At 34.8% G+C, this 27,493-nt stretch overlaps 1 protein-coding gene across 1 annotated transcript in view; it reads right to left on the reverse strand.

Moving 5' to 3' along the window:
• The window catches only part of l(3)neo43 (cytochrome c oxidase assembly protein COX16 homolog l(3)neo43), a 123,052-nt gene extending 96,629 nt beyond the window's left edge, over positions 1 to 26,423 (reverse strand). The window contains exons 1-2 of the mRNA XM_014349248.2: positions 26,280 to 26,423; positions 26,107 to 26,213 (exon numbers count right to left, since the gene is read on the reverse strand). Coding sequence (XP_014204734.2) covers positions 26,107 to 26,213; positions 26,280 to 26,285 — 113 coding nt within the window. The 5' untranslated portion in view covers positions 26,286 to 26,423. The remainder of the gene's footprint in view (positions 1 to 26,106; positions 26,214 to 26,279) is intronic.
• Between the last annotated feature and the right edge of the window lie 1,070 nt (positions 26,424 to 27,493).

Raw genomic sequence — 27,493 nt, forward strand, 5'->3', positions numbered from 1 at the left:
TATAGGGTTTTACTCATGATTTCGATCAAGATAAGCGTGAAAAAGCGTTAGCAGCAGTAAAGTGGAATAACTAGATGCTTTATTAATTCTTGATTTGTTATGTATCTCCTAAATGTTATTTTACATGATGTGCAGGCTAAAAAAACAAAACTATAAAGAACTGTGGATACTGCTTTAAAATTAGTTGACCAGTATCAAGAGACTTTAGATGATAAAAAAACCCGATAGCTGCAAGCGGTTCTCATTATAAGAAAGAAAAAGATGACGCTGACTTGCACGTTGATCAAAGTATCCCAGAAAAGGTAACACATTTTTGTAAATATTTAACTTATGTCTACAGGTTCTGATAGACAGCATTATTGGTATTGATTTTTTGAGAAAAATATCTTGTATTCCCCAGAAAAAAAGCGATGACAAAGTTAAGCAATTACAAAATCAATTATAAGAAAAAAAGAAAGCGAATAATTTCCCACAAAGAGATTAAAGAACTACAGGAAAAAGGAAATTAGAAAAAAATATGAAAACTATTCTACAACAATAATAAGGTGTGTACTGCGAGTAAAAAATTATTCAACCAATTTCCATTACATATTTTTCCTCTGTTCGTCGTAATGTAAGGTTCAGGAGAATATCTCATAATTATTTTAACGTGGCTGTTAAAGTTTATAGATTCAGCTATAGGGTTGTTGTACATTAATTTCTTGAATACATTATTTTGAAGATTTACAAGAAGTTAAAATTACAAATATTTTACTGACCATTAGACGAGTAGTTGAAGCATTCAATAAGAAATTTTTTATAACTACGACGAAAACTGTTGAAATCGCTTCGTAATATAATCTTATAATGTGGAAAAATAGTTTTGTCTAAAAAAGTTGACCGCTCTATTTGTTGTTAAAAGTAGCCGATTTTTTTCTTTGAATTTTGCTTAAAACTTTTTTTTGTGGTGGTTAAATTAAAAAAATAGTCAAAGATAATTTGTTTCCTATTTAATTATTCATCAATGGGCACCGGTAAGATGATCTAAAAAAATTTTTTCGCCAAGTTATAGTGCAAAAGAGTGCAAAAAACGTGATTTGAAATTTTAATTTTGATACAATCGTAACTTTTAAGTTTCTTCATGAAAATGCTGAAAAATTTAAGATTTTACAGCTCTTATAACCATCTTCAACAACGCCCGAGGATTTTGTTGTAATACAAGAAATGACGTCACAAAACGATAAATCATTTCAAAGTTTACTTGGCAGTCCTAATTTTAAAAGTGCATGCAGACCAACAAGTCTGGATGGATTGTATTAAGGATACAAAAGACTTTGATACTACAAAAAAAATTTAAAGTTTGATTTTGCAGTATAAACAAATTGTTATAATTTTATTATTTTTGCATGTAGCAGAACGGGACTAAGTTTACATAAACGTGTATATTTTTTTACAAATTAAAAAAAAAAGTTTTGATTCGATGGTTTTTTCAATAGTTATCAACAAATTCGTATTTTTTGCAGTCGTATAAATTTTAATTTATGTTTTGGCTCAGACAAATTTTTTTAAACTTTTGGAACGTCTTTTTCATTACATTACGTATCCTTTAGATTTCTAAGCGCATAAAAAACAATTTAAAAAAATTATTTTTTTATACACTTTAATATGCAATTACGGTTCCAGAACGTTGGGTTGCATGCATTCAGGCGTCGTGCTATTTGTGTCAAGGGGGCTTACTTAGATGCATTTTTAATAAATCTAATTTTTTTCTTATTTTGTTGATAACTATTTAAAAAAAACCATCGAATCGAAACTTTTTTTTTTAATTTGTAAAAAAACATACACTTTTATGTAAACTTGATCCCGTTCTGCTACATGCAAAAATAATAAAATTATAACAATTTGTTTATATTGCAAAATCAAAATTTATCAAAATAGGGGTCGAAATTGAAGAAAAAAGATTTTTTTTTATAGTATCAAAGTCTTTTGTATCCTTAATACAATCCATCCGGACTTGTTGGTCTGCATGCACTTTTACAATTAGGACTGCCAAGTAAACTTTGAAATGATTTATCGTTTTGTGACGTCATTTCTTGTATTACAACAAAATCCTCGGGCGTTGTTGAAGATGGTTATAAGAGCTGTAAAATCTTAAATTTTTCAGCATTTTCATAAAGAAATGTAAAAGTTACGATTGTATCAAAGTTGAAATTTCAAATCACGATTTTTGAACTTTTTTGCGCTATAACTTGGCGAAAAATTTTTTTAGATCATCTTACCGGTGCCCAATGATAAATAATCAAATAGGAAACAAATTATACCACCACAAAAAAAAGTTCTAAGCAAAATTCAAAGAAAAAAATCGACTACTTTTAACAATAAATAGAGCGGTCAACTTTTTTAGAAAAAACTATTTTTCCACATTATAAGATTATATTACGAAGCAATTTCAATAGTTTTCGTCGTAGTAAAAAAAAATTCCTTATTAGCCATTTAATCATGCTTCATCTACCCGACTATATGGGCTTAGGTTGACAAGAATAAATGTATAATTATTAATAATAATAAATTAAGGAAATATATTCTTGATGTAAAAACTTTTTTTATACTATTATTCACTTGTTTTTTCGCAGAGGCTGCAGTGGCTGACTAAAGAGCAGAAGATGCGGAGATCCAATTGATAGGACATCTTCGAACACTAAGGGAGTTGGATCGCAATTCACTTAACAATGAAAATGATTCAAAAAAATTATACGTTGTAAAGAAATATTGCATAGATGTTGTCATTAAAGTTAAACACAATAGCGTCTACAGATTTCGAGGAAAAAATTCATGAAGTTTCCGTATTTCGTCGTCTTTAACATGGGCTTAAATGTAAGTTATCAAAAAAGTTGTAGAAAAATACTTATTACGCTTGACACAGTGATGAAAATGTTTTAAAAAACTGATATGTTATTTATGACAACTTTATTGATTCACGTGAAAAGTTTCAACAAAATCGCGTCTGCAGTTGTGGAGATACTTGCACAAACGTCAACAAATTTTTTTTAGCTCGTATGATACATTTATGCGTGAGACAAGAATGCACTAAGTCAAGTTGACTTTTTACGTGGCATAATATCTTTTTACAAAATCATCTCTAGAAGCCTTTTTACTCAAAATCATGATCTAAAACTAAGTTTAGGCCTGAATGAGACCGTGTACTTTAATGCTGTACCATTAAAATCTCTAATTTTGAAAATTCATAACACACTTTTATCAAGAGAAGATCAGGTTAATTATGCCGTTTACTCCTTATTTTTTTATCTCCCATACAAAAATTTTTTAGGCTATTTGATCAATACTATAAGAAACTAGAATACCTTGAAGAATATTCTGTAATTTTTTTGAAGTATATTATTTAAACATTATTGAGTACTGGCAAGTTGAACACAAATGTATTTTCTGTAATCCAGAGGGCGCATGTTTTTAGGCTAGGTTAGTACAGCAGACTTTATCACGGCGCTTTCTGCACATACACGTGCTCTTCTTCACCTCCCCGAGGGAGCGACCCAACTCCCTTAAACACACAGAGTGTTTTTAAAGCAAAAAAAGTGCTATTGAAGAGGTATACGTAAGTTTACAGCCTAGTAAGTTTTAAATTACTATGGTTTATGCTCGTTGGGGTCACAAAAATCTCACTAGTCGATGTATTAAAAAAAATTTTAAGACTATTGAGACTCGTGTTTTAACTCTGAAGGGAAAGAGGGCAATCAAAGAGCATTTTGTACATTACTTAAATCATTTTAAGTACAGAGAGCCTCTGTACAGTAATGAGCTGAAGTGCACGAATGACGATGCATGTCGTGCAATAAATTGATTGAATAAATCGATGAAAAAAGTTGAGGAGATTTCTATCTCAAGTTCAGATGTGGATGTAAAAGAATCGGAAATTATTTTATTACATATATACAATTAGTTGTAAAAATTTCGCAAAATGTGTACCTGATACATCTTAATGATTAAAGTACAAATGTCAGAGATATCAAGGCAAATAAGACATATTTCTTGTATAACAAAATATTTTTCATTATTTTAATTTTTTTCTCTGGTAGTAAGTTGTGACAAACTGTTATATATGTATGATTATACGATTATGGCTACTACAACAAATACTTTTCACATTTTTTTATAAATTCATACACCATTTTATATCATTTTTATTTTTTATTTGTATGGGTTTGGAAGTTTTATACTTTATAAGTGTTTCTTTGATTTTATTTAAATTATATGTTTTTATTTGTTTTTCATTTGTATTACCATTATTTTTTTTATAAGCATTGACAATACCTTCTGCCTAGTAGTAATACCAAATTATGCGTTAGGTAACTACAGTAACTAAAATAGAAATGATGGAAGCGTTCCTAATTGATCAATCGAAATGAATGCGCCACGCCACACCTTATGTTCTTACATCATGAGTATATTCAGTATATCGACGTTGGGCATCAGATAATGTGATATCAAACCTCAAACGCAATTACGAATTATCAAAGATCGAAATTAGACACCAAGACAGAGTGCATTCGAGATATTGATGTGTGCTAAATTGATTATTAAGCAATATAATTAAAATTTTTTTGTTCGATTACTGTACTATAAATATTATTAGTAATAGTTGACATTTATAATAAAAAAAACAAAAAACCAGAAGTAAAATTATTAAAAGCTTCAATGATGATGATCTCTTTTTGGACGAGATCTTTTCATTAAACTCGATAAAAGCTAATAGGGTGTTTTAGATGATCGATGCGCACTATAATTATTACCTACTTGGACAGACGATCGAATCCTAATGACCAATGGTTATTAGGAAAAAAAAGGAATTAAAATATTTAGAGATTACGCAACATATTTTATCTTACTTGTGCATACTATAAGGCCAAACAGTTTTCAAGTGGGAAAAAAAATTATAAATAATGGAATGAAATAAACATTTTACGTTTATTCAATAAAGGAGAAAGAATCCGTAAAAATTCTTCTGTCACTGTACTTATACATATAGGACTGCTTTGAAATATAGTATACTTGATCCTACTTGTGCATATTATAAAAGTTAAATGACTGTCAAGTTGGCTGAAAAATTTTAAATAATAACATTAGATACTCAATGGAAGTTTATGAAAAGATATTTAATATTATTATTGAAAAGTTTGTTTCAACTCTGCCTTCAGAAATAAAAATACATTTGAAGTTGACGCACTTTATCTTTTAGAGTGCAACAACTTTAAATAATAGTTTGGTTAAGACAATCGTTAAAAAAATCTAAATAATTACACTAACTACGTTTACTGCAGACAAATGTAGTATTTTAAAGCAAAATCTGACAAGAGTTCGGCCTAATCATTCATTAAAAATAGCAACAGTCTGAAATTTAATAAACATTTTTCTCGCTAATACATACTACTACGTTATATATCTCTTAAGTTGGCAGCAACAGCAAAATCCTATATTTTTTAGACGTCTGAAAATGTTGTAAATAGCATTATTTGATGCATAGTCAATTGTTCAAATTGGTTGATACAGAAGTTCACTCAAAGATCACTTTTAATTTTTATGCGTCGTAGAATCGATGCAATACTTGATTTACTTGTCACTTACAGCTGCACTTTATCTTTGAGGCATGGGGAAAAATTTTATATTTAAATATTTAGTAATGTATATTTTTCGATGTATTCTATTGTTTATTATTAATTTATAACCGTGGGTGTACTTAGACTGAAAATTGACACATAATTTTTATTTGTTAATTACTTTTATGGTGGTAACACAAAGGTTTTGTTGATCTGTTATACACGATGGTTGGTAGTGGGGTCGATAAGGTCATTGGCTAGCAATTTTAAAGTAGAGATTCGAATCGCAATGAGAGCATCTTTTTTTAAAGTTTTGTTTCTGCAGGAAAAAGGTTTACAGTGTATATTATGGAAGTAATGACACAGTAATACACTTCTACTTCTAACGACTGCATATTGTACAAGTTTATATTCTAAGCATCTACAAGAAATCAACACACTAAAACATGACGTGACAGGGATTTATTTCAATGTACAGAAAACTCCGAAAATTAGGATTTTAATCACAGTATTGTATCGTAATCGTCGGGAATGGTCGTAACGACTTAGGTGGTGTTTTATCGGCTTCGAGTTACGTACGTAGTTTATCAGACAGTAATTATTTGCACGTGTTATTTTTTTCTTCTTCATTTTTTCATTGTTGAGAGCTATTGGTAAGTGCACGTAGCTATGATTTGCGTACAAATGTTTTTAAAAAAGTGTTTGTATCCACTGAACACAGAGTTACAGCTATTTGTTTATTCTGCGCAAAAATATATCAAAATGTGAATGCATTTGTTAAAACTTTAGTGCAACTTAATTACACCCATTAAACTTGGTACGAAATTTACCAAGACAAATTTTGTTGTTTACCTATAATTCTAAGGAAACTGTACAGTGAAAAAATTTATAAAAAAAAAAAGTATGTAGAGAACAAAAGTTAGAACAACCAAGCCTTAGCGAGCTAAAAGAGAAAATGATTGCGTTTTTTTCGCGTTCAAGTTCTGATAGACAAGTTACGTTAAACACGTCCTAAGCGTCAGATCGACTACTCGCTTGTATATTAGGAGAACGTATCAATTTTGACCCATTTTTGATGTAAAATCAAAAAAAAAATTAAATATTTAGGCATTCGAACCTGTTGAAAAAAAAAACAAAAAAAAACAGATCATCCGTCTGGAATCGAATTATATCTTACATAAATGCATTCGTAAGCAATTAAAAGTCAAATTGTGAGAATACATTGGGAGGACACCCTACAGATATTTCAAAATTTTTTTCGATTTTAATGAGAAAATCGGTTTAAAACAGTACGCCCTCCCAATTGAAACTAACGAATTGACTTTTGATTGTTTACCCATGCTTCTACGTAAGATTTAAGTTGATTCCAGAGGGATATCCGAATTTTTTAATTTTCTAGATAAGTTCTTACTTCCGAACCTGAGGATTTTTTTTGCGAATTTTTGTTTTTGTTTTTACGCATAACAAGGTGCTTCATTGTTATTATAAGTGTAATTAATTATTACTGACTTTCTAGCATGCTTTTTCTTTATTACAACTCTGAATTTCGAAGTTCCAAATTTCGTTTAATTTGAATGTTCGGAACCTTAGCGTCATCGATTTTGATCAATTTTTCATACGAATATATCCGTGATAAGTACGTATAAGGCTTTTAAACTCATTCTACGAATATCAGCAACAAACAAAAATTCTGTTTTTATCGGAAAGATTTGGAAACTGTATCGATTTTTACTGATTTTTAAGAAAATTATATTGACAATACATACGTATTACGTGACTACACTAACATTTTTTCTTAGTTAGATATTTCTCTGGCATCAACAAATGTTATAGTTTTAGATACCAGCATTATATAAAAATGTAGTTCTACTCCTAAAAATTCGGAGGACGTTCTGATTTCAACCAAAAAAAAAAAGGTGTAATTAAAATATGCAGATGTCACGTATAAAAAAAACCAGATGAGGGTCTCAGGACCCCCGGCAGAAGTGAGACTTCTGACTCAAATGTTATTAAACTCGATATAACAGAAACTGAGAAAATTAGATTATACCTAATCTAAATAGGTCTTTAAGAATCCGGTATCAAAATAGTAAACATTTTATTATTACAACGTATTCGAGTACGCGCGTGCATAAAACACATATATACTTTTGGAGATGGAGTCTGCGGGCGCGCGTGATACAAGGAAGATGACGGTAGCGCAGGGTGTAGTAAATAAGGCGCGACGCTCATAGAAGACTTCTTGGTCTTTATTAATCCAATTAGCCTCAGGTACTAACGTACAATCTCGCAAAATAAATACTTGACAAAAAGGAAATACACAAAAGTAAGTCAAGATAAAATGCTGCTGCCGCCATGCGAGCTGAAGCCAGACTGAGACAGGACGGCGTTGTTGCCAGCTGAGCTGGCGGTGCTGGTAGTCAGCCTGTTAACGAGCGGTGGCGCCTCGCAGTGAGTTGAGAACACCTTAGGCGAAGTGAGCGTCTGCTTGCGTCTCCTCTCACCAGAGCGCACTGGACGTATAGCTATTTTCCATTATAAGGTTGTAATTCGTCATTCAATATCGTTTTCTACGATTATTTATAAATTAAAATTAAAATTTAAAAACTTGTTTCTACTAATCTTAACATTAATATGAAGAATATGGGTTTTGGTCACGTGACAATTTTTTTATAATACATAATAGAGAATAGAAAATAAGTTCATTTATAGGTAGAATATGAGGGATGTATGCCTTTGAGGTATGACTTTTATTATTTTTAGAATAATAATGATTGTTTTTATGAATCCATGTAACATATATTTTTGCACCTCAATAATTATTTTTGGCGACTTTTTCGGACAAGTACCGCTGTGAATTTTTACATGTGTTAGGCAACCTTCTTGCATCAAAATTGCCTAATTTCTCCTTACCCCCTCCCAGTAATGAGAGGCCTCCCATCCCTTCTCCACTTCCTTCTTCCAGGTGCTAAGTGCTCAGAGTAGTGCCCTTTATACGAGCCAGACGTAAAGCACTATAATATAAAAAAGAAAAAATGTATAACTGTTTTTATCTTCCCTTATCTTTTCTTCATACCTATACCTCAGCTTGAGTAAGCGCATCGGTTTAGTCTTAGCGTAGAAACATACATACCACATACCTATAATGTATGTGTGTGGGTACGTTTTTTCGTAACGCATTTCCCCTCACGCGGCTGTTCACGGCCTAACATAGGAAGTTTCACTTAAAAAACGTAACATTTATCGATTTTGGAGGGATACCTGGTTCAAACAACAAGCAACTTTGTATCTTAGTTTTCTGCACATTAATTTTTTAGCTAAAATTTCCAGCAAGAGGATTTTTTCCTGCATTAATATAGCGTATTATTCTGAACGTTGTTGATAAGCCACTTTATTCGTAGATTCAATAAAGAATTTAATGGGATTTGAAAATACCTCACGTTAAGCAACTGGTGCATCAACTTCGGATAAAACCGATATTTCCGCTAATGCTAATGACTCGTTGACCTTCTCCAAGTTCATATATATTTCGTCGTTACACATTAATCAGGAAAATTTGGAAACAGAAAAAATAATAATATTAGTAAAGGAGCTGATAAAGCTGATAAATATACACAATCAAAAAGTCAACCGGAACATGACAATTGGATCGAGCAGTCACCGTTTTCGCTGTCAAAATAATTTTGGGAGAAATTTTCCCCTGATAAAGAGAATAAAAGGTTAAAACAAGGGTGATGTGAGGAGCGACGTTGGCTCAGTGGTATGCGCGCTCGATACTGATACAACGCTGTTCTAGGGGTCGTAGGTTCGATTCCCGGTGAATGCAAAATTTTTCAAAAACTGTTTTCATCGGGAAAAGTTCCTATGTAACCCCAGCTGTTTCGAAGCGGGTTTTTCATGGAATTTTCCTTTAAAGTAATTCCAGGGTTTTTCTTGCCCCACAGGTCTTCGGGCCTGGATGAATGCGAAAGAGTGTTCGGGCTATAGGCAGGGATTAGCGGATCCGATGCTTCGGCAGAGAGCGTTGGCTTAACCTGCGAGGAGTAGACTTCCTGGAATATGGAGTCCTACTCGGGAAAAGGCTACACAGTGGCGAGTAAACCCGATGCACCATTGGTGCAGAGAGTGTCAGCTTAACTGGCAAGGTGTTCCACCGGAGATACTCACACTGTGCCCATGGATTCAGGTATAATATCAGTAAAAAGGGTTGGAAATGGGTGTGGCAATACACCCCTACACATAGGCGGCGAGTAGGTGGCTCCGAGGACTAGGCCAGTAGGCTGTCACGGTAACCCGTGTTACCATCCAGGGCATTATTTTATTAATTATTGTATATTAAAATAATCATTTTTCTTGAATTAGATTTTTTCTACATAAATTTGAATTTTAAAATTTCGCGCGCAGCTCCGACTTCCAACTTAGTACTTGATGGTACCACCTATCGCTCGCCAGGTGGCGACCACTAGTCTTTAGCGAAAATCGCAAGTAAGAAAGCGACGTAAAGTATATAAGACGGACTGTGTGACGACTGATTAGGTTCGATCCGAGATTTGCAAATACGTGTACTGCATATCTCTTAAGCCACTGAATTGACTTAAAGCAGTGGTAGATAAGTACATATTCAATAAATATCACTGTACTAATATAAGACTCTTGTCTACATTTTCTTGAACCTTTCCTAGTCCTATCTTGGGATCTGGGTGCTCATGACCTCGCCACCTTCAACTCACGAGTGGAGACAGTTGACCCCAGGCCAAAAGATAGATGAATGTATCACCCATGGGTACGCGGTAGTCACCTTCATAGAATTCCGACCAAGGAAGGCTACTCGAGACGTGGCTATCCAATTCCCTGAAGATTTTTTCGAAGGTATAACCCAACCTTCCACTGGTCCCACTATAAGTGATCCCACTCAGAGGGTACGGACCACCCCCCTAAAAACCAAGTACCTTTGCCCCCCGACGGCCGCCTCCACCTACTACAACCTCTCCAGCTACGAGCCCAGAGGTGTTGGAGGCTCCCAAGCCACTCATTCGGAGTATAGTCCAGGTATTACCCCCACTTCAAGATCCCGAGACTTCTCGACATCGAAAATATCACCGAGACGAGTCCAAGAGACCCCGGCGAGGGTGGGAGAGATGGTGTCTTGTAATAATGTAGTAAATAAATAAATACCAAAAAAAAAAAAAAAAACTAGACACACACTAGTCAACCTGGTGACTAACTCGTCGAGGCCTTTACGAATTACCGCCCAATCATCGCATCTCACAGATGAGTTTGACTCCAATAAATCAAACGGAGCCACAACGCCAACAACATCGGAAGCAATGCCACCATCGTTGTTCGACTTAAAGGGACGGCTCGAGTCACTCGAGAGTGACTCTGATCTCTTCAAACCGTACTTCCCCACTCAAAGTCGCCCAACCCCAACGACAATCTTTAACAATTTGGCACTCGACGTGGGGCCATCTCTCAAAAACTCTCAGCTGCTGCTGGGGGGTACCCACGAGCAGTGTGCTCACGAGTCACCAAGTCTAACAGCGCCGCCGACTGATAAATGCCTAACTCGCTATCAAGCAAAACTCCTTCTAGGTGGGAAGAAACACCTAGTGGCGCTCGAAAAGAAAAAAAACAAAGAAAAAAAAACACACGATACAATGCCTGCTACAGACACTACCGGCCTCGAGGAGCTACTAGCTAAACTTCTGCAAAGGGCTCAGGAGCAGTTACCCGAGCTACCTACATATGGAGCTTGCAACCATGAAGACTCGGAGGTCTTTCTCTCTCAATGTGAACTCTATTTTAAAGCTTATCGCACCCTGGATACTCAACAGACTTTGGTAGCAACAAAGGGGCTTTGTGACGACGCCGAAAAATGGTGGCAGGTTTATAAATATCTGTCTTTCACCTTTAAACAATTTGGGGAGCTCCTTCGGGCACGCTTCGACAGTCCGGCGATCAAGGGAAAACTACATTCCGAGCTATGTTCCAAACATCAAACCGAGAAGGAACCAGTAGCAGCATTTCTGAAGGAGAAGTACCTTCTGTTTAAAAGAATCAGTCCTGCAGCCGAGGAAGAAGTAATAATCACCACGGTCGTCGAGCTCATTCGTCTATCTATTCATCAGTTTCTCCGAAGCCATACATTCAAGACCTACACGGATCTTCTCACTATGGCAGTCCAGTTGAAAGAAGACCTCACGAAGACACGGGGCAAGAAGTCTGGTACGGACGCCAGGCAAACCCCAGTGACTACCTCTACTGGAGCCAACCCAAACACTTGGCCACCCAAGTTTCACTTCTGTCCCGATTACCACCTTCACAAGGACTGCCCCATTCAAATTTCTCGAGCCTCAACTCGCCCGGGAAACGAAACTGGAGTGTCAGGGGAGCCGGCAACAGGCGCTCCGGAGGGACGCCGGCAATAAATGTCACCAGCATGCCCCGCCAACCACTACATAAAATTATGGTAGGACTGGGTCAGCGAGAAATAGCTGCTCTGGTCGACCAAGCATCTACCGACAATTTTGTACATCCCTCACTACTTTCGGGACAGGAGAAGATCACACCCTATACTAAACAGTGTGACTTGGCCTGTGGTAATGCAACTCTCACGACCTCCAGCAGTGTTTGTCTTGACCTACGGATTCAGGGAAAGTCATTCAAATTTAGCTTCCTCGTAGCACCAGACCTACGACATCAAATGGTCCTGGGTCTAACAACACTGTACACGGAGAAATCTATCTTGGATTTGACGAGGGGAGTGCTATACTTCGGAAGTAGCCTACGAATAACTATCCCATTTGTGTCACGCCCATCTCGGAAGAATCATCAAACAGCTCTAAACTTAGATCAGGTTCCAGGTTAGACCACACCAACCTTTCCGGTTAGCACCATATCCTTGCTGAGACAAGCGCAGGGAACTCATCGAGGAGCAAGTTCAAGAGATGCTAGCTGGTGGCATGATCAAGCCATCCTTTTCATCATATAGCTCCCCTGTCGTCTTGACACCCAAAAAAGATGGCACCATGCGATTCTGTGTGGATTATAGTCGGCTGAATTCGATTACCGAAGACACCTCTCAACGGGTACCCCACATACATCACGCCGTAAAGGACGTAGGTGGAGCTATTTGATTCTCGAAGTTGGATCTCAAAAGCGGCTACTGGCAAATAGCAATGGCACCCGAGTCTATGCAATACACAGCTTTCTTCACACACACCGGTATTTGCTACCAATTCCGAGTTGTGCCATTCGGGCTGAAAGGAACACCTGGAACCTTCCAAAAGCTAATGAGTCAGGAAGTCCTTACCGAATACCTGGGGAAGTTCTGTCTTATCTACCCGGACGATATCATCGTCTACTCCAACACACAAGAAGAACACCTCAGACATATCGCTCTTGTCTTAAAGAGGTTGCAAATCCACGGACTCACAGTAGCCATCGGAAAATGTGTCTTCGGGGTGTCGGAGTTAACATACCTAGGACATCAAGTCACCACCGAGGGGAACAAAGCCTTACCCGAGCATGTCGAGAAGCTATGCAGTTTACCAGTACCAAAAACTCGAAAACAGCTGCAGTTCTTCCTTGGCACAAGTGGATGGCTCCGGGAATACGTGCCTCGTTATTCCGAAATAACAGCGCCTCTCTCTGACCTCATTAGCAAAAAACGGCCATACAAATGGACACCAGAAGCTCAAGAAGCCATGGAGCGGCTCAAAAAAGAACTCTCGAAACCTCTACAATTGGCTCGACCACATGAGGGTTGGCCATATGTCTTGCAGACGAACGCTAGCGCTCGTGGAATGGGAGCCGTCTTATATTAGATCAGACCTGATGGACAGCGTAGTATCATCAGTTATGCTAGCGCCAAGTTCAATCCATGTGAAGCAAAATATCATAGCAATGAGCAAGAGTGCTTAGCGATGGTTTGGGCTATTAAGAAATATCGACCCTTTCTGGAGGATCGATCATTTACCTAGCGAACGGATAACAAGGGCCTCACTTGGCTACGCACGGCTAAGGAAACTCAAGATAAATTGAAGCGATGGTCTATTCTACTCCAGGAGTACAATCCCATCATCGAACACTGTCCGGGTCGAGAAAACCAGCTGGCGGACTTCCTTTCACGGAATACGGTGGAAGAGGAGCCGGATAACCAAGACGATGTGGACCGGATACTGCCTCCAACAAATTCTCGGGAAACACCAACTATACCTGTCTGTTGCGTGGTCGAAACATCTTCATTACTGAATGAAATTAAAGATGCACAGCTCCAGGACCCGTATTGTCTCGAACTTGGTCACAATAGCATCCAAGCAGCAGAGAGCCCAACTCTCTCACCATCAGATACCCAGTTTTTGGCTTGTCATGGACTCGTCGACGACTTGATATGGCAGCGACCAAGGAAGGACTCAAGTTGGAAGGTCTGTGTACCCCAAAGCATGGTACCCCGAGTGCTCTATGAGTTCCACAACACTCACTACGCGGGACATCCAGGAATAAAGGAAACGGCTATTAAAACAATCATTTTTCTTAAATTAGATCGTTTCTACATAAATTTGAATTTTGAAATTTCGCGCGCAGCTCCGACTTCCAACTTAGTACTTGATAGTACCACCTATCGCTCGCCAGGTGGCGACCACTAGTCTTTAGCGAAAATCGCAAGTAAGAAAGCGACGTAAAGTATATAAGACGGACTGTGTGACGACTGATTAGGTTCGATCCGAGATTTGCAAATACGTGTACTGCATATCTCTTAAGCCACTGAATTGACTTAAAGCAGTGGTAGATAAGTACATATTCGTCGCCCAACCCTAACGGCCACTTTTAACACCCGGTAAAAAAAATTAAGTTTAACACATACATGATATTAGAGGCTTATAAATAGAGAATCCCGTTGGATGTATTACTAAAAAATTGTTTTAAAAAATTGACAGCGCTTTTCCGAGAGCACCTTTTTAGTAAATAAATGGCTCTTCGCAAAAACTATTGAACCAAACGATTTGAAATTTAAAAGGTTTATTGACATCGTTGAGATGCACAATCAGCACTAATTTTTAAATTGCATAGTTTCAGAAATTATTAGTTTTTAACAATCGAAAAAAGCATATTTTGATGGTTTTCTCAACTTTGTTGATGATTAAATTAATTGATTTTAGAAATTTTTACGGGGTTTTGGAGGTCTTTTTACAAGGTCTCTTTTTTATTCAAAACATTTTTCACACAGTCTCAAGTCTTTTAGTAATTTAAAAAAAAAATGATTTTTAACTTTTGTGGATTTTTTAAACATCTTATCAACAATTTTCAGAAGTTGCTAGAGACGGATATTTGTTACTTTATCGTCTATCTATACGACAATAATTTTATTGGTGTAGTATTTCTCATTCTTTGGCCAATCTGGTATTTCTATTACACTATTAGCTTAACTAGCAAAGCGTTTGAACGGAGATACTCGCACCGTGCCTATGGGTTCGGTATAACATCAGTAAAAAGGTTGGAAAATGGGTGCGGCAATACACCCCCACACATAGGTGGTGAGCAGGTGGCCCCGGCGACTTTGCCTAAGAGCTGTCACGTTAACCCGGTATAAAAAAAAAAATAAAAATAAAAATAAAATAAAATAAAAAAAAAAAAAAAAAAAAAAAACGAAAGTGGTGTGATTCATTAAAAAAAAATATTTTTTTTCAAATTATTAATATTGTATTTTGTTGATGAAAGATAGTTGGTTGCATACTAAAGAAAAAGAAGAAACGAATTATATTTCTGGGTATTGGCCACATGTAAGTACTCTACGTGTACGTCATACAAATTTATAATCACAGAGCCCGTACGTGCTCCATTTACTGATGTAATCGTCAACGTATTTACTTTCAAAAATATTAATCATGACCCAGAAAAAAATGAGACGCATGGACAGAACCGAACTGTCAAACCAACTCGACAAAAAATCTATGGCTTTTGTCAAATAGTCAAAAATACAAGTTGTCCCAGAAAAAAATCTTAGCTCAAGGGAATTTGAATGACGTACTGAGCTCAACAGTCCTTAAAAAAATAAAAAGTGAGAGTAGCGCTGAAGATAATCTTGACAAAAGTTGTTATTATTATATGGAAAAATTAGAGAAACATTATTATGAATCGTACGGAGATAAAATTGAAGGGTGTATTCAGTTTCACGCCATCAAAAGCGTATTTATTATATTGTTTACTAAAAAACAATTGCATTTTTTTCAAAGTGTGGATCAAACTTTCTTATACTTAAATTCAACATGCAGTATTGCAGCTAAACCAAGTTACGTCAAAGAAAACATCACCATTTATTATTACGCTCTATTTTTATCTGGCAATAAAAATATTACACCACTTGAGATAGCTGAGGCTTTTTCAGCAATGTATACAGAAACGGCAATTTTTTTTTATTTGCAATTTTTTTCCGATAACGCCAAAAAAATAACTGCTCGGAAAATCGATAAAATTAAAACAGATTTTTCCGTGGTACTATTAAAAGCTTCGTACTACACTTTTAATAATATTAGTCTGTGTGAGTACATGAACTTTTTGTACCGCAACACAGAGATACACAAAAAAATCAACCCTAATTTGACAATCATACACACGTGCTCTTCAAACCTTATTTCAAATATAAGAAAAAAACTAAAAAAGTGCTTTCCCAACAAAAATCGAACTGCAGAACGACAAATTGCAAGTTATTTGCTAAGTTGTCTGATGCATTGCTCGAGTTATTCAGATGCAGAGCTATTTTTCGAAAAATTTGGAAATGTATGCAAGGACAGTGGCCTTAAGGGATTACTTTCGAGTTGTGTTGTCGAAATAAATGTAACAGAAGAATTTGACGTGCATTTATGTATAGAGGATGACAAATACAATGATTCTGATAAACGAGGTAGTATCTTAGTTAAACTGTTGTCACTATACTACAAATTATTTTCAAACGTCAGCACGAAGTACTAGCTAAATTTCAATAGAATCTCAAATGAACAAATTTTATTGTGAAGAGTTAATGACTTACGTTATCAAATTTTCATTAGTGTACTTTTCACTTTGGTCGACATTTGGCATTTCACGCTTTGGATTAGCGAGAGATAGAAATGCTACTGCTAAAAATGGATTTAAGTTATTGAAAGAACAGATATTAGACAAAGAAGAGAACATTTCAATCCCACACATAATTAAAAAAGTTGAAAAAGTAATTCACGGAAAAATACAATAGAGACGGTATCCCTGACAAACTTCGCACCAAAAAAATAAAAAAAGGACACATTGTGAGGAAGATTCTACAAAACTCTAAGCAAAAATAGTTATTAAACGGAAACAAAAAAAAAAAAAAACATTAGAAGTTGGAATTTGGCAAAAGAAAAGAAAAATTAAAAAATGTCCTAATCGTTATTAGACTCAATCTAAATTTATACATAAAAAACGAAAAAATTGAAACCATAGAAAAAGTAATGAGCGACATGGAAAATAGAATAAAAAAAACTAAACGTGCAATCAAAGAGTTGGAGAAAAAAAGTACTTGAAGAAATCTGTAGTAACAATAAGTGAAGATAATTTCGACACAAATGCAGTTCCGTTACTGATGACCTCCTAAAAAACCAGCGATAAATAATTTACTGCCAGATGATAAGATAAAGAACGAAACTAAGCTTAATAATTTTTATCATGTGGTTCGAATAATCTATTTTAATTTACTGAATATCCCAATGGCTTTCTCAACTTAACCGTGGATATAAATGAATACATGATTGATACTCACAGTTTTGCAACATTGGATTCATACAAAGATAGTATTCAATACCTAGACGATGGAGTGATAAATGGATTTTTCAGCCTTTTGCCTAATATTTCAAAAATGAAGAAATATCAATCCAATGCTTTGATTAATTATTTTTTGAAAAAATTCTGATTTTTAATTACATAAGTGAGAGTTTCATAAAGTAGGCTTAGTTGCAAAACATTCTGAATGAAGTAATTTGGATTATTCCAATTAACAGCTCTAATCATTGGACCCTGTTAGTAGAGATTTTACCCTTAAAAGTTATAGTTAACTTTGACTCTCTTCATGGAGAGTTAAAGTTATAAATTATAAATGGCTTTTGTGCACTTATTGGCAGCTTGAAAGAATAAGAATTTCCCTGGAATGAGTGAAAAATGTACTCTTCAAATGACATTACAAGGTAAAAAAATAGGATGGGCAATACTGGAGAAAACTGTGATGTGTATGTATGCACATGGGCTACTAATGTAGCTTCATTCTCATCGATTCCTTTTTGTGAAGATGATATGAGTAAGATAAGGATAGCTATTGCGAATGTATTATTTTTAAAGTACGTTAGAATTTTCTCCGTCGTACCCTTAATTTTACCCGACAAATTCAAACCTTTAGGAAAAACTATATCATGCAATAAATAAAAAAAAGTAATATACAAAATAAACGAATATTATCACAGACAAATATGTAAATATTGTAAATATGATAGAGCCGTGTTGTATACATCCAGTGGTAAGTAAGCTGATACTTTCGTATGACAAACGTTCGTTAAAGAGTTCTTTTGTTACATGTGTGTAAAATCTTAAAATTGTTATTGTAAATATGATTACATTTAAGAATGTGATTGGCATAACTAGAAGTATCTAGTTGTTTTTCGTAGACATTTTCGTGTTCCTTGAGTCTGAACTTGAAAGCTCTAACTGTCTGTCCTTTATATTTCTTATCACAAGAACCACAACTAAGTTCGTAAATACCTGATTTGTTTTCTTTTTCCGCCTGATCTTTATTATTTTTGATGATAGTTTGTAAAGTTTTGTTTGATTTAAAAGCTATGTTTATATTGTACTTCTTCAAGTGTTGTTTAATATTTTCTGAAAATTTGCCTACGTAAGTAATTACATGATACGGTGCAGTTTCTCTTGCAGACTGAGGGAAAATTTTGTTTATAGCTTTCTTATACTGTATATTTTTAATTAACTTGTCGATAATGTTGGAATCATAGCAATTATTGTGAGCTATTTGTTTAATTTCATTGTTACCCTTTCTGCCAACATCAAAAGTATACAATAATGCTGTAAAATGCATCAACCAGGTAAAATACATCATATATCAAAATGTTTTCAAGTCGGTAAGTGCAGTTGAAGTCAATTTTTCAGAACAAAAAAAATTTTCCTCAAGGAAAGTCTATTATTTACGTAGTGTAATTCTTATAACTTTTCTGAAAACTCAAATGTTGTTTAGCCAAGTAGAATCCGTACGTAATGAGAAAAAGATTTTATTTTCAAGCATTTGTGTGTCTGAAAGTAATGTAAAATTTCCTTTTTTAAGAAAAAATTAGATTTTCCCTTTATAAACGTCCATAGTGTAATTTGCTTAATAATTTACTTTTATGTCACCTTAGAAATTATTTAGCCTAATAGTGTACGTACGTAAAAAAATATACATATATATATTTTTTTACAGATATAGGAGTGCTTTTTAGTTGAATATGTACATATATTTAACTAAAAAGCACTCCTATGTCTGTAAAAATAATCAATCCTGTTTTTCTAAAAAAAAGTGTATTTTTCCTCAGTAAACGTCCAATTTTTTATATTTTTGCAATATTTATAATTTTTCTGCAGCCTGAAACATCATTTAGATTCTTAGTATACATACGCATAATGAAATAAAAATAAAATTTTAAGGCATTCCTAAGTCTTGAGTAATGTTACATCAGATTTTTCGCAAAAAAAGGAATTTTTTCTTAAAATACATCCATTGTTTATTTAATTCCATTATTTTTAATGTTTCTGCCAACTTGACAGTTGTTTGGCTAATTATTATGCGCACGTAAGATAAAATATGTTATATTTGAAAGTAGTCCTATGACTGTGAGTGCAGTTATAGTAAATTTATGACCGAAACTTTTTCTTTTTCTCAAATAAATGTAAAATGTTCATTTTATTCAATTATTTATGATTTTTCTGCCAACTTGAAAACTGTTCGGCTTCATAGTGTTCACAAATAAGATAAAATACGTCGAATTTCAAAGCAGTCCTACGATTGTAAGTACAGTTGCAACGAATTTTTGACGAAAATTTTTCCATTTTCTTGAATAAATGTAAAATGTTTATTTTATTTATTATTATTATTAAATGTTTATTTTATTATTTTCTAATCAGCGATCAGGAGTTGTGGCTTCCTCACACTCTTTGTGCGTGCGCTGCTTGAGGTTGCAAACGTTACCTGCAGCGCTGCTTGAGTTTGCGCGCGCTGGGTAAGTAGCAATGTGCATTATCGCCTGTAGTGCCGCATGAGACACCTGCTGACCTGCAACACAGTTTCAGTTTGCGTGCAGTGCAATAAGCGTAAGTCATCAGCAGCAATAGCTTACGTGGGCTGTTTAAATGTGCAAAATCGTATGCAGCTTATTTACGTGGTAGTTGTATGTATACAAAAATTTTTTTTTGTATTAGCGAGGGCTTTGCATGATAATGTAGCATGTAAAGTGGTAGAGAAATAGTTGTTAAACATTTTTTGTCTTATTTTTTAAAATCAGTTTATTTAAAAAAATAAAATGAGCATGATTTATAAAATGACTCTGTTAAACATCTCATTCTTAAAATACAATACAAAACAATGCATTCTTACAGCTCTCTATTATTGTTGTCATCATTAATATCAACCCATTCCATATTAAAGTTAAGTTTTTTCATTCGCTTCACATTACGAAGAGCACACATAGATTTGTAGGCTCCGATGTGATGTGTGCAAGTAGTAACCAATCTTGGGAGTTCTAACGGTGGATAGTCTGTTATTTCGGCCAAATATATAACCTTAAAGCCAAATATTTCATGGCCACTTGTTTTTAAATCTCCAATAACATGTACCTTTGTAACATTTTCAAGATTCTCCCGTAAAATAATTCATATCTCCGTATACTCAATTTTTTCTGAGTTCCAGGTTAGTCCGCGATAGCAAAGTTCAAGGTATAAATTTTCATGCTTATACTTTTGAGGTGATTTTTGCCAGATAAAGGATGCTTTAAAAAAAATACTTGTGCTTCTGTATTGTTAGTATTAAGCGGAGGGATAGCCAATTCTTTGAGCACATAATCAGTACCTGATTTCTTGAAACCTTACATGACCACGAAATATTTTATCTTCCTCTGTTATAATATTTAAATCTATTGTTTTTTTATTTTTCATGACTTTCATTTTTAGGACAAAACCCTTTGTTGGTTGAATACTAATCGACGAAATTTTTCAGCTCAGATTTCTTGTTTCTATCATCATCATCCTTAGTTGAGATTTTTTGATACTTAACATTTGTTGTATAATTACTCGTACACGGTTTATGTGACATATTGATTGAAGTCAAGCTTATTAAACACATCAATTTTCAAACAATTTTACAGTCTTTATCTTACGATTTTCCTTCAGATTTTGTTTTTTCAACCTTTGTGTCTTTCTTCTCGTTTTTCATCATAAATTTTTTCCACTCTTTTTGTCGTCGTTTATTTTTTACTTCTTCTTTACTCCAGCTGTTGCTCTGACTTTTATCCATATTGGTTAAAAATAAACTGATGCTAGCAAAACTTTGAATCGACTTTATACATCTTTTCACGAGTTTCTTGACATTCTCACTCATCGGACTATACTGAACGATATAGTCATGCAAAATTAAGCAATAAGCTCACGTATTGGCAGGAAAATTTGTATGCGACTCAAATTTTAGCCTCACATCAACTGGAGCATTTTTCAATGACTCGTTTTGTTTGGAACAATTAAGGACGATTAAAGGTATTCATATGAATATGTAATGTTTGCCTAGTGAAGGTGCACGATCTTTGCCGTAGTATTAATTGTGAAAATTAGTATACATATTATATATCAATGCTTACTGATTACGCGTTATATCAAGATTCAGATTACTATAAGGATAATATTGTGGGTTTAAATAGAGTTTCACATTTCTTATGTTGCAGTGATCACACACTAACGCTTACATCTTTCTGATTTTAAGGGTTAGTTTTGAAAGCTAAAATAACGTAAGTGGTCATGTAAAGCCGGCTTATTTAACTGATAAGATGTTTGAACTGTCTATATATGTTTGGATGTGCTAGATAAAAGTGAATATTTATATAACTTGCAAGTTCGAAAACTCATAGGTATAAGCTTATCTTTTTGCAGATAATTTAATAAACAAATTTTATGAGAATCTGACATTACCACATGGAGTATAAGCCACTCAAGCTTTAATAATACTATTTTAGAGTCTTCCCAAGTTACTACGGCCACGGGATCAGGAGCATTGGCATAAAATGTAGTTTGCAACACGACATTTATATCGTTTCTTGCTCTTCTAAGTATAAGCTCATGTTTTACTCTAACAGCTATCTTACGACAGTCTTCAGCAAAATTTAAAATGATATTCAGTGGGAGCATGATATCAAAGTAGCCGTTATGATTAGTAATATTATTATATTGTTCACAAACACCAAGCCAAACTGCATTTATCGTAGATTTTTGATCAGGACGAAATGATGACCAATTTTTTATAAGGATTGTTAATCCAACATTATTGTACTTTTCCACCTCTATAGCATTTATCTCATCTCTTATTTTTTCAAATAAGTAGCAAATGGCATTGTTTATTAATGCAGTATTTGTTACTGCTGTATTTTAATCTGCTTTGATCAATCTTCTAGAAACATATTAAGAACTTCTGGGTGGTAAAAGACACAAACCTTGATGTTGAATTAAAATACGAATTTCATCGCTGTTACCATACATTGACGATGCATACGGCTGATAAGCATTTATCTTATAGTGCGCAATAGATTCATCAAATGTGACTGGAGACTGAGTACTTAGAATCTCATCCATTTTATATACAACAAAAAGTATCAAACTTATTTTTTACCACGGTTTCTTATTTTTAGACCAAGATTTTTTATAAACTGTATGTTTTGATAAGATAGTTTTTAACGTGTTGGCTGTTTCCTTAGATGTCTCGATGCTTTGATGGACTGTTAATGTTTCTTCCATTGTTGTCAAAGTATAATTAAGAGGTTTTTCTCGATGTAAGAAAGTTATATTTGTTTTGAAAGAAACTTTAAGCACAAATAACCGCAGTTGTAAGAGTCAAATTTTGGATAACACTTATGATTTTATTTCACCTTTTTAACTTTTAGATATAACATTAAGTCGATAGGAAGCTGCAGATCTCCAAAACTGTCAAAATATAAAACATTATTACTGCATTTTCGATAAGCTACCCAGTGAGTTCTAGATCCATTCGTATCATCGAGATTCACCATAGCTGCTTTAGAAAACTATGGGCCGTCAGCAGGTAAGTTGTTTCTCATGAATACTCCACGAAAACGTGGGATTTTTAAGATTTTAGAATATTTTATCAAATCTATGTTGGTCAGAGCTCGATCAGGTAATTTTACTGCTTTGAACTTATTTTGATTTTTTTTTTGTTTTTTTTTTTTTTTTTTCTTGAAACCTTTTCCAACGTAAGGCTTTAAATAGACTCATAATCCAGTTTTATGAGGTTGGCGCTTGTGCTATTAAAAATTATTTATTCAACAGAGTGGCCAAATAGGCCCCGGGTCATTGGATGATAGGCACTTGTATTATTAAAAATAATTTATTTAACAGACTTGATAGTAAGCGCTCCAGATCTTTGGATGATAGGCGCGTGTGCTAATATAATAATTATACTTAACAGAGTGGCCAGTAAGTGCTCCAAGTCACTGAGTGATAGGCACTTGTATTATTTATAAATAATTATTTATCTAACAGAGTTGCCAGTAATCGCCTCGGGTCATAAGAAGATAGGTACTTGTGTTATTTTAATAATTATTCATGCAACAGAGTGGCTAGTAAGCGCTTCAAGTCACTGAGTGATAGGCGCTTGTGTTATTTATCAATAATTATTTATTTAACAGAGTTGCCAGTAATCGCCTCGGGTCATAAGGTGATAAGAGGTTGTGTTATTTTATTAATTATTTATTTAACTGAATTGCCAGAAAGCGCCCCAGCTCATTAGGTGATAGGCGCGTGTGTTATTATAATAATTATATATTTAACAGAGTTTCCAGTAATCGCCTCGGGTCTTAAGGTGATAAGCGGTTGTGTTATTTTATTAGTTATTTATTTAACTGAGTTGCCAGTAAGCGCCCCAGGTCATTAGGTGATAGGCGCTTGTGTTATGAAAAATTATTTATATAACAGAAGGGCCAGTTAGCGCCTCGTGTCATGACGTGATAAGCGCTTGTGTTATTTTAATAATTCTTCATTTAACAGTGGCCAGTCAGCGCTTTGGGTCATGAAGTGATTAGCGCTTGTGTCATTTTAATAATTATTTACTTAACAGAGAGGTGGGTAAGCTGTCAAAGTAACTGAGTAATAGGCGCTTGTTTTACATATTAATAATTTTTATTTAACAGATTTGCCAGTCATCACCTCGAGTCATAAGGTGATACGCAGTTGTGTTATTTAATTAATTATTCATTTAACTGAGTTGCCAGTAAGCGCCCCAGGTCATTAGGTGATAGGCGCTTGTGTTGTGAAAAATTATTAATTTAACAGAAGGGCCAGTTAGCGCCCCAGGTCATGCAGTGATTGGCGCTTGTGTTATTTTGATTGTTATTTCTCTAACAGAGTGGCCAGTAAGCGCCTAAGGTCATTGGGTGATAGGGGCTTGTATTATTATAATAATTATTTTTTTAACAGAGTGGCCAGTAATCGCCCCGGGTCATGACGTGATAGGCGCTTGTGTTATTTTAATAATTATTCATTAAACAGAGTGTTCAGTAAGCGCTCTAAGTCACTGAGCGGTAGGCGCTTGTGTTTCTTATCAAGAATTATTTATTTAACCGAGTTGCCAGTAATCGCCTCGGGTCATGAGGTGATAAGCGGTTGTGTTATTTTATTAATTATTTATTTAATTTAGATGCCAGTAAGCGCCCTAGCTCATTAGGTGATAGGCGCGTGTGTTATTATAATAATTATTTATTTAACAGAAGGGCCAGTTAGCACCACAGGTCATGCAGTGATTGGCGCTTGTGTTATTTTAATAATTATTCATTTAACAGAGTGGCCAGTAAGCGCTCTGGGTCATGAAGTGATTAGCGCTTGTGTCATTTTAATAATTATTCACTTAACAGAGAGGCAAGTAAGCTCTCAAAGTCACTGAGTAATAGGCGCTTGTTTTATTTATTAATAATTATTTATTTAACAGATTTGCCAGTCATCGCCTTGGGTCATAAGGTGATACGCAGTTTTGTAATTTAATTAATTATTTATTTAACTGAGTTGCCAGTAAGCGCCCTGGGTCATTGGGTGATAGGCGCTTGTGTTATTAATATTACAATTTTGAATCTTCGCGTGTCTTTGGCAATGCCCCTTCACCGCTGTGCTGTCTGCTCGACGGAACATTCTTCCTAGATTGAATAGCTATATATACGATCGAGGGAAAAAGTTCCGATATTGAATCCGCCTCACTCAACGCTGGCCTAACCCAACGCTGGCCGTTCTGCGCCTTCCATCTCGACGCTATATTTGCGGGAGATTTAAGTACTACAGCGCCAAAGAACCTATAGAATGAAACGAAGTGGCCAAAGTTGAAACTAAAACCTTTCCCCTGCATCAAACTTGAAGTGTGACATATATAGATATAGACATACGTATGAATGTACATGTACGTCAATTGATGAATGATTACCTGTTTAGTCAGTTTTTTCTGTGTAAATATTTACGAACTGTACGTTTGGTCACTGAAACAACTGGGGTGAAAATATAGAATTAAAAAATATACATTGTTTCACTAGTTTCTTGATGTTAACATGCTTTATATTTCAATAGCTTTTGAAATTGCAGACAGACATGGCGGCGCGATGGAAGCGTTCCTGATTGGTCAATCAAAATCGATGCACAACGCCACACCTTACCTATGTTCTTACATCATGCTTTTACCCTTGTATCATAACCTTCTAACGTAATTGTTATACAGAACACTGAGTGATGTTTTTTTTTATGTTCAATTAAATCTGCTGCTTACATACTGTCGAAAGATACCAAGAAAAACAACAAATTCAAAAAATAACTTGTTTTCTCTAATGTCAAAGTGTAAATTATTTTTTTTAATTTAAATCTTGCAAGCATAAATTATGACAACCAAAAAAAAGGTGAGAATTGTTGAAAGAAATAAACACCTAGTATATTAGACTTTCAGGTATTGTGAGCTCTGCGTTACATCAAAACCTACAGTTTATTAAATAAATTCAAAGATCATACAATTTCTTTAAAATTTTAGTACATAAAACACAGTGTCTTTATTAATACTAAATCCACGTTTATATGCATGTAGTGCTTTAGTATAATATTGACTTATTAACAATGATTTGTCGTAAGTAGACCTAGCATATAAGATAAAGTCAATTAAAAACATTTTCCAAATGCAATTTAGTTCTTTGCAACTTCTTCAAAAATTAAAAATCTTCACATAGATTACCTTAAGGATGTGAACTGTTCCAATCCTATAGACCCTCCAACAATAAAAACTAGAAATGGTATTAAAAATTTCAAATTTTTATTGTAAAACAGCTGTTGTATGACATCCTAAAAGATTGAAGAGTAACGTTAACACAAGTAAACACTACCAAAAAACTTTCTATTTTATAATACCTTCATGATAGATTTCTAACGAGTCTACATCAAGAAGCACTTAATATCATATTGGGACTTAACAAAATGTTTTTTTTTTCACTCTAAAAATTGTGTCCCCCTTGCAAGTTTTTATCGTTTTTCGTTTCCGAAGGTCAAAGTATCCTGAAATATCGAACGATGTATCGAATTATCCGAATATCGCATTTTCACTATTTTCAGCGACAGCGAACGAGAGAACCGCTAAATAATACTCGTTCCGGATGGCGTACTGAACTACTGAACTGACCTACAGGGGCCGTACCATGTAACTATTTTTCTGTACATCAGTCCATGTTATAACATGGGCCCGCGAAGTGAAAAAAAGTTATATGGTACGGGGTACGGCTCCTGAAGATAGACGAGCAGTATAGTCATAGAGACATTATAAATCTCTTTATAATATCTCTACGGCAGTAGTGGGTTTCTGACATGATTAGGATGTTTTTCTAACCATAGAGGTATAAGAATAGAGGAGAAAAGGGGGCGTAATATGCGACAGCAGAATTCGCTACGTAACGAGGCATCTGTCTTTGTCTGGCAGTTATGTTATTGGTCGAGTCATACATGAGATTGAATCAACTGTAGGATTCAGGACGAAGAAGTAGCCAATAACGTGGCTTTGGCAACAAGGACAGATGCCCCGTTACACTTAGTTATGCTGTCGCTGCCGCTAATGGGCTAGTATAGCCAGCGCTCGGAGACAAAATATTTTTTCCGAAGATGCAAGGTTTAAGTTGGTAGCACCTTGCATGAGCGCTCTCAAAAGTGACTGCCAAACTTGCGGGAAATTCAAATTGGCTATATGGAGCAAGACGCAAAACCCCAGATAACTCGACAACATTTCATACACCATAACTTGATAAATTAATCCTAAGCTATTTAACCCAATAACCCAACGCGCCTAAAAGCAGTATCACAAGCTTTAATGATTAATAAAATACAATAAGCAATAACGCAAGCACCAATCCCCACACAACCCGGAGCACTTACTAGTTGCTTTGTTAATTAAAATAATAAATAAAATAACACAAGCGTCAATCCCCACGCAACCCGGAGCACTTACTAGTTGCTTTGTTAATTAAAATAATAAATAAAATAACACAAGCGTCAATCCCCACGCAACCCGGGGCGCTTACTGGCCGCTTTGTTTTTTAGTGTAATAAATAAAATAACACAAGCGCCAATCCCCACGC

Source organism: Copidosoma floridanum, unplaced genomic scaffold (assembly GCF_036245765.1).
Source record: "Copidosoma floridanum isolate Cflo_tuat_1 unplaced genomic scaffold, Cflo_Japanese_pri ptg000027l, whole genome shotgun sequence".
Taxonomy (NCBI): domain Eukaryota; kingdom Metazoa; phylum Arthropoda; class Insecta; order Hymenoptera; family Encyrtidae; genus Copidosoma; species Copidosoma floridanum.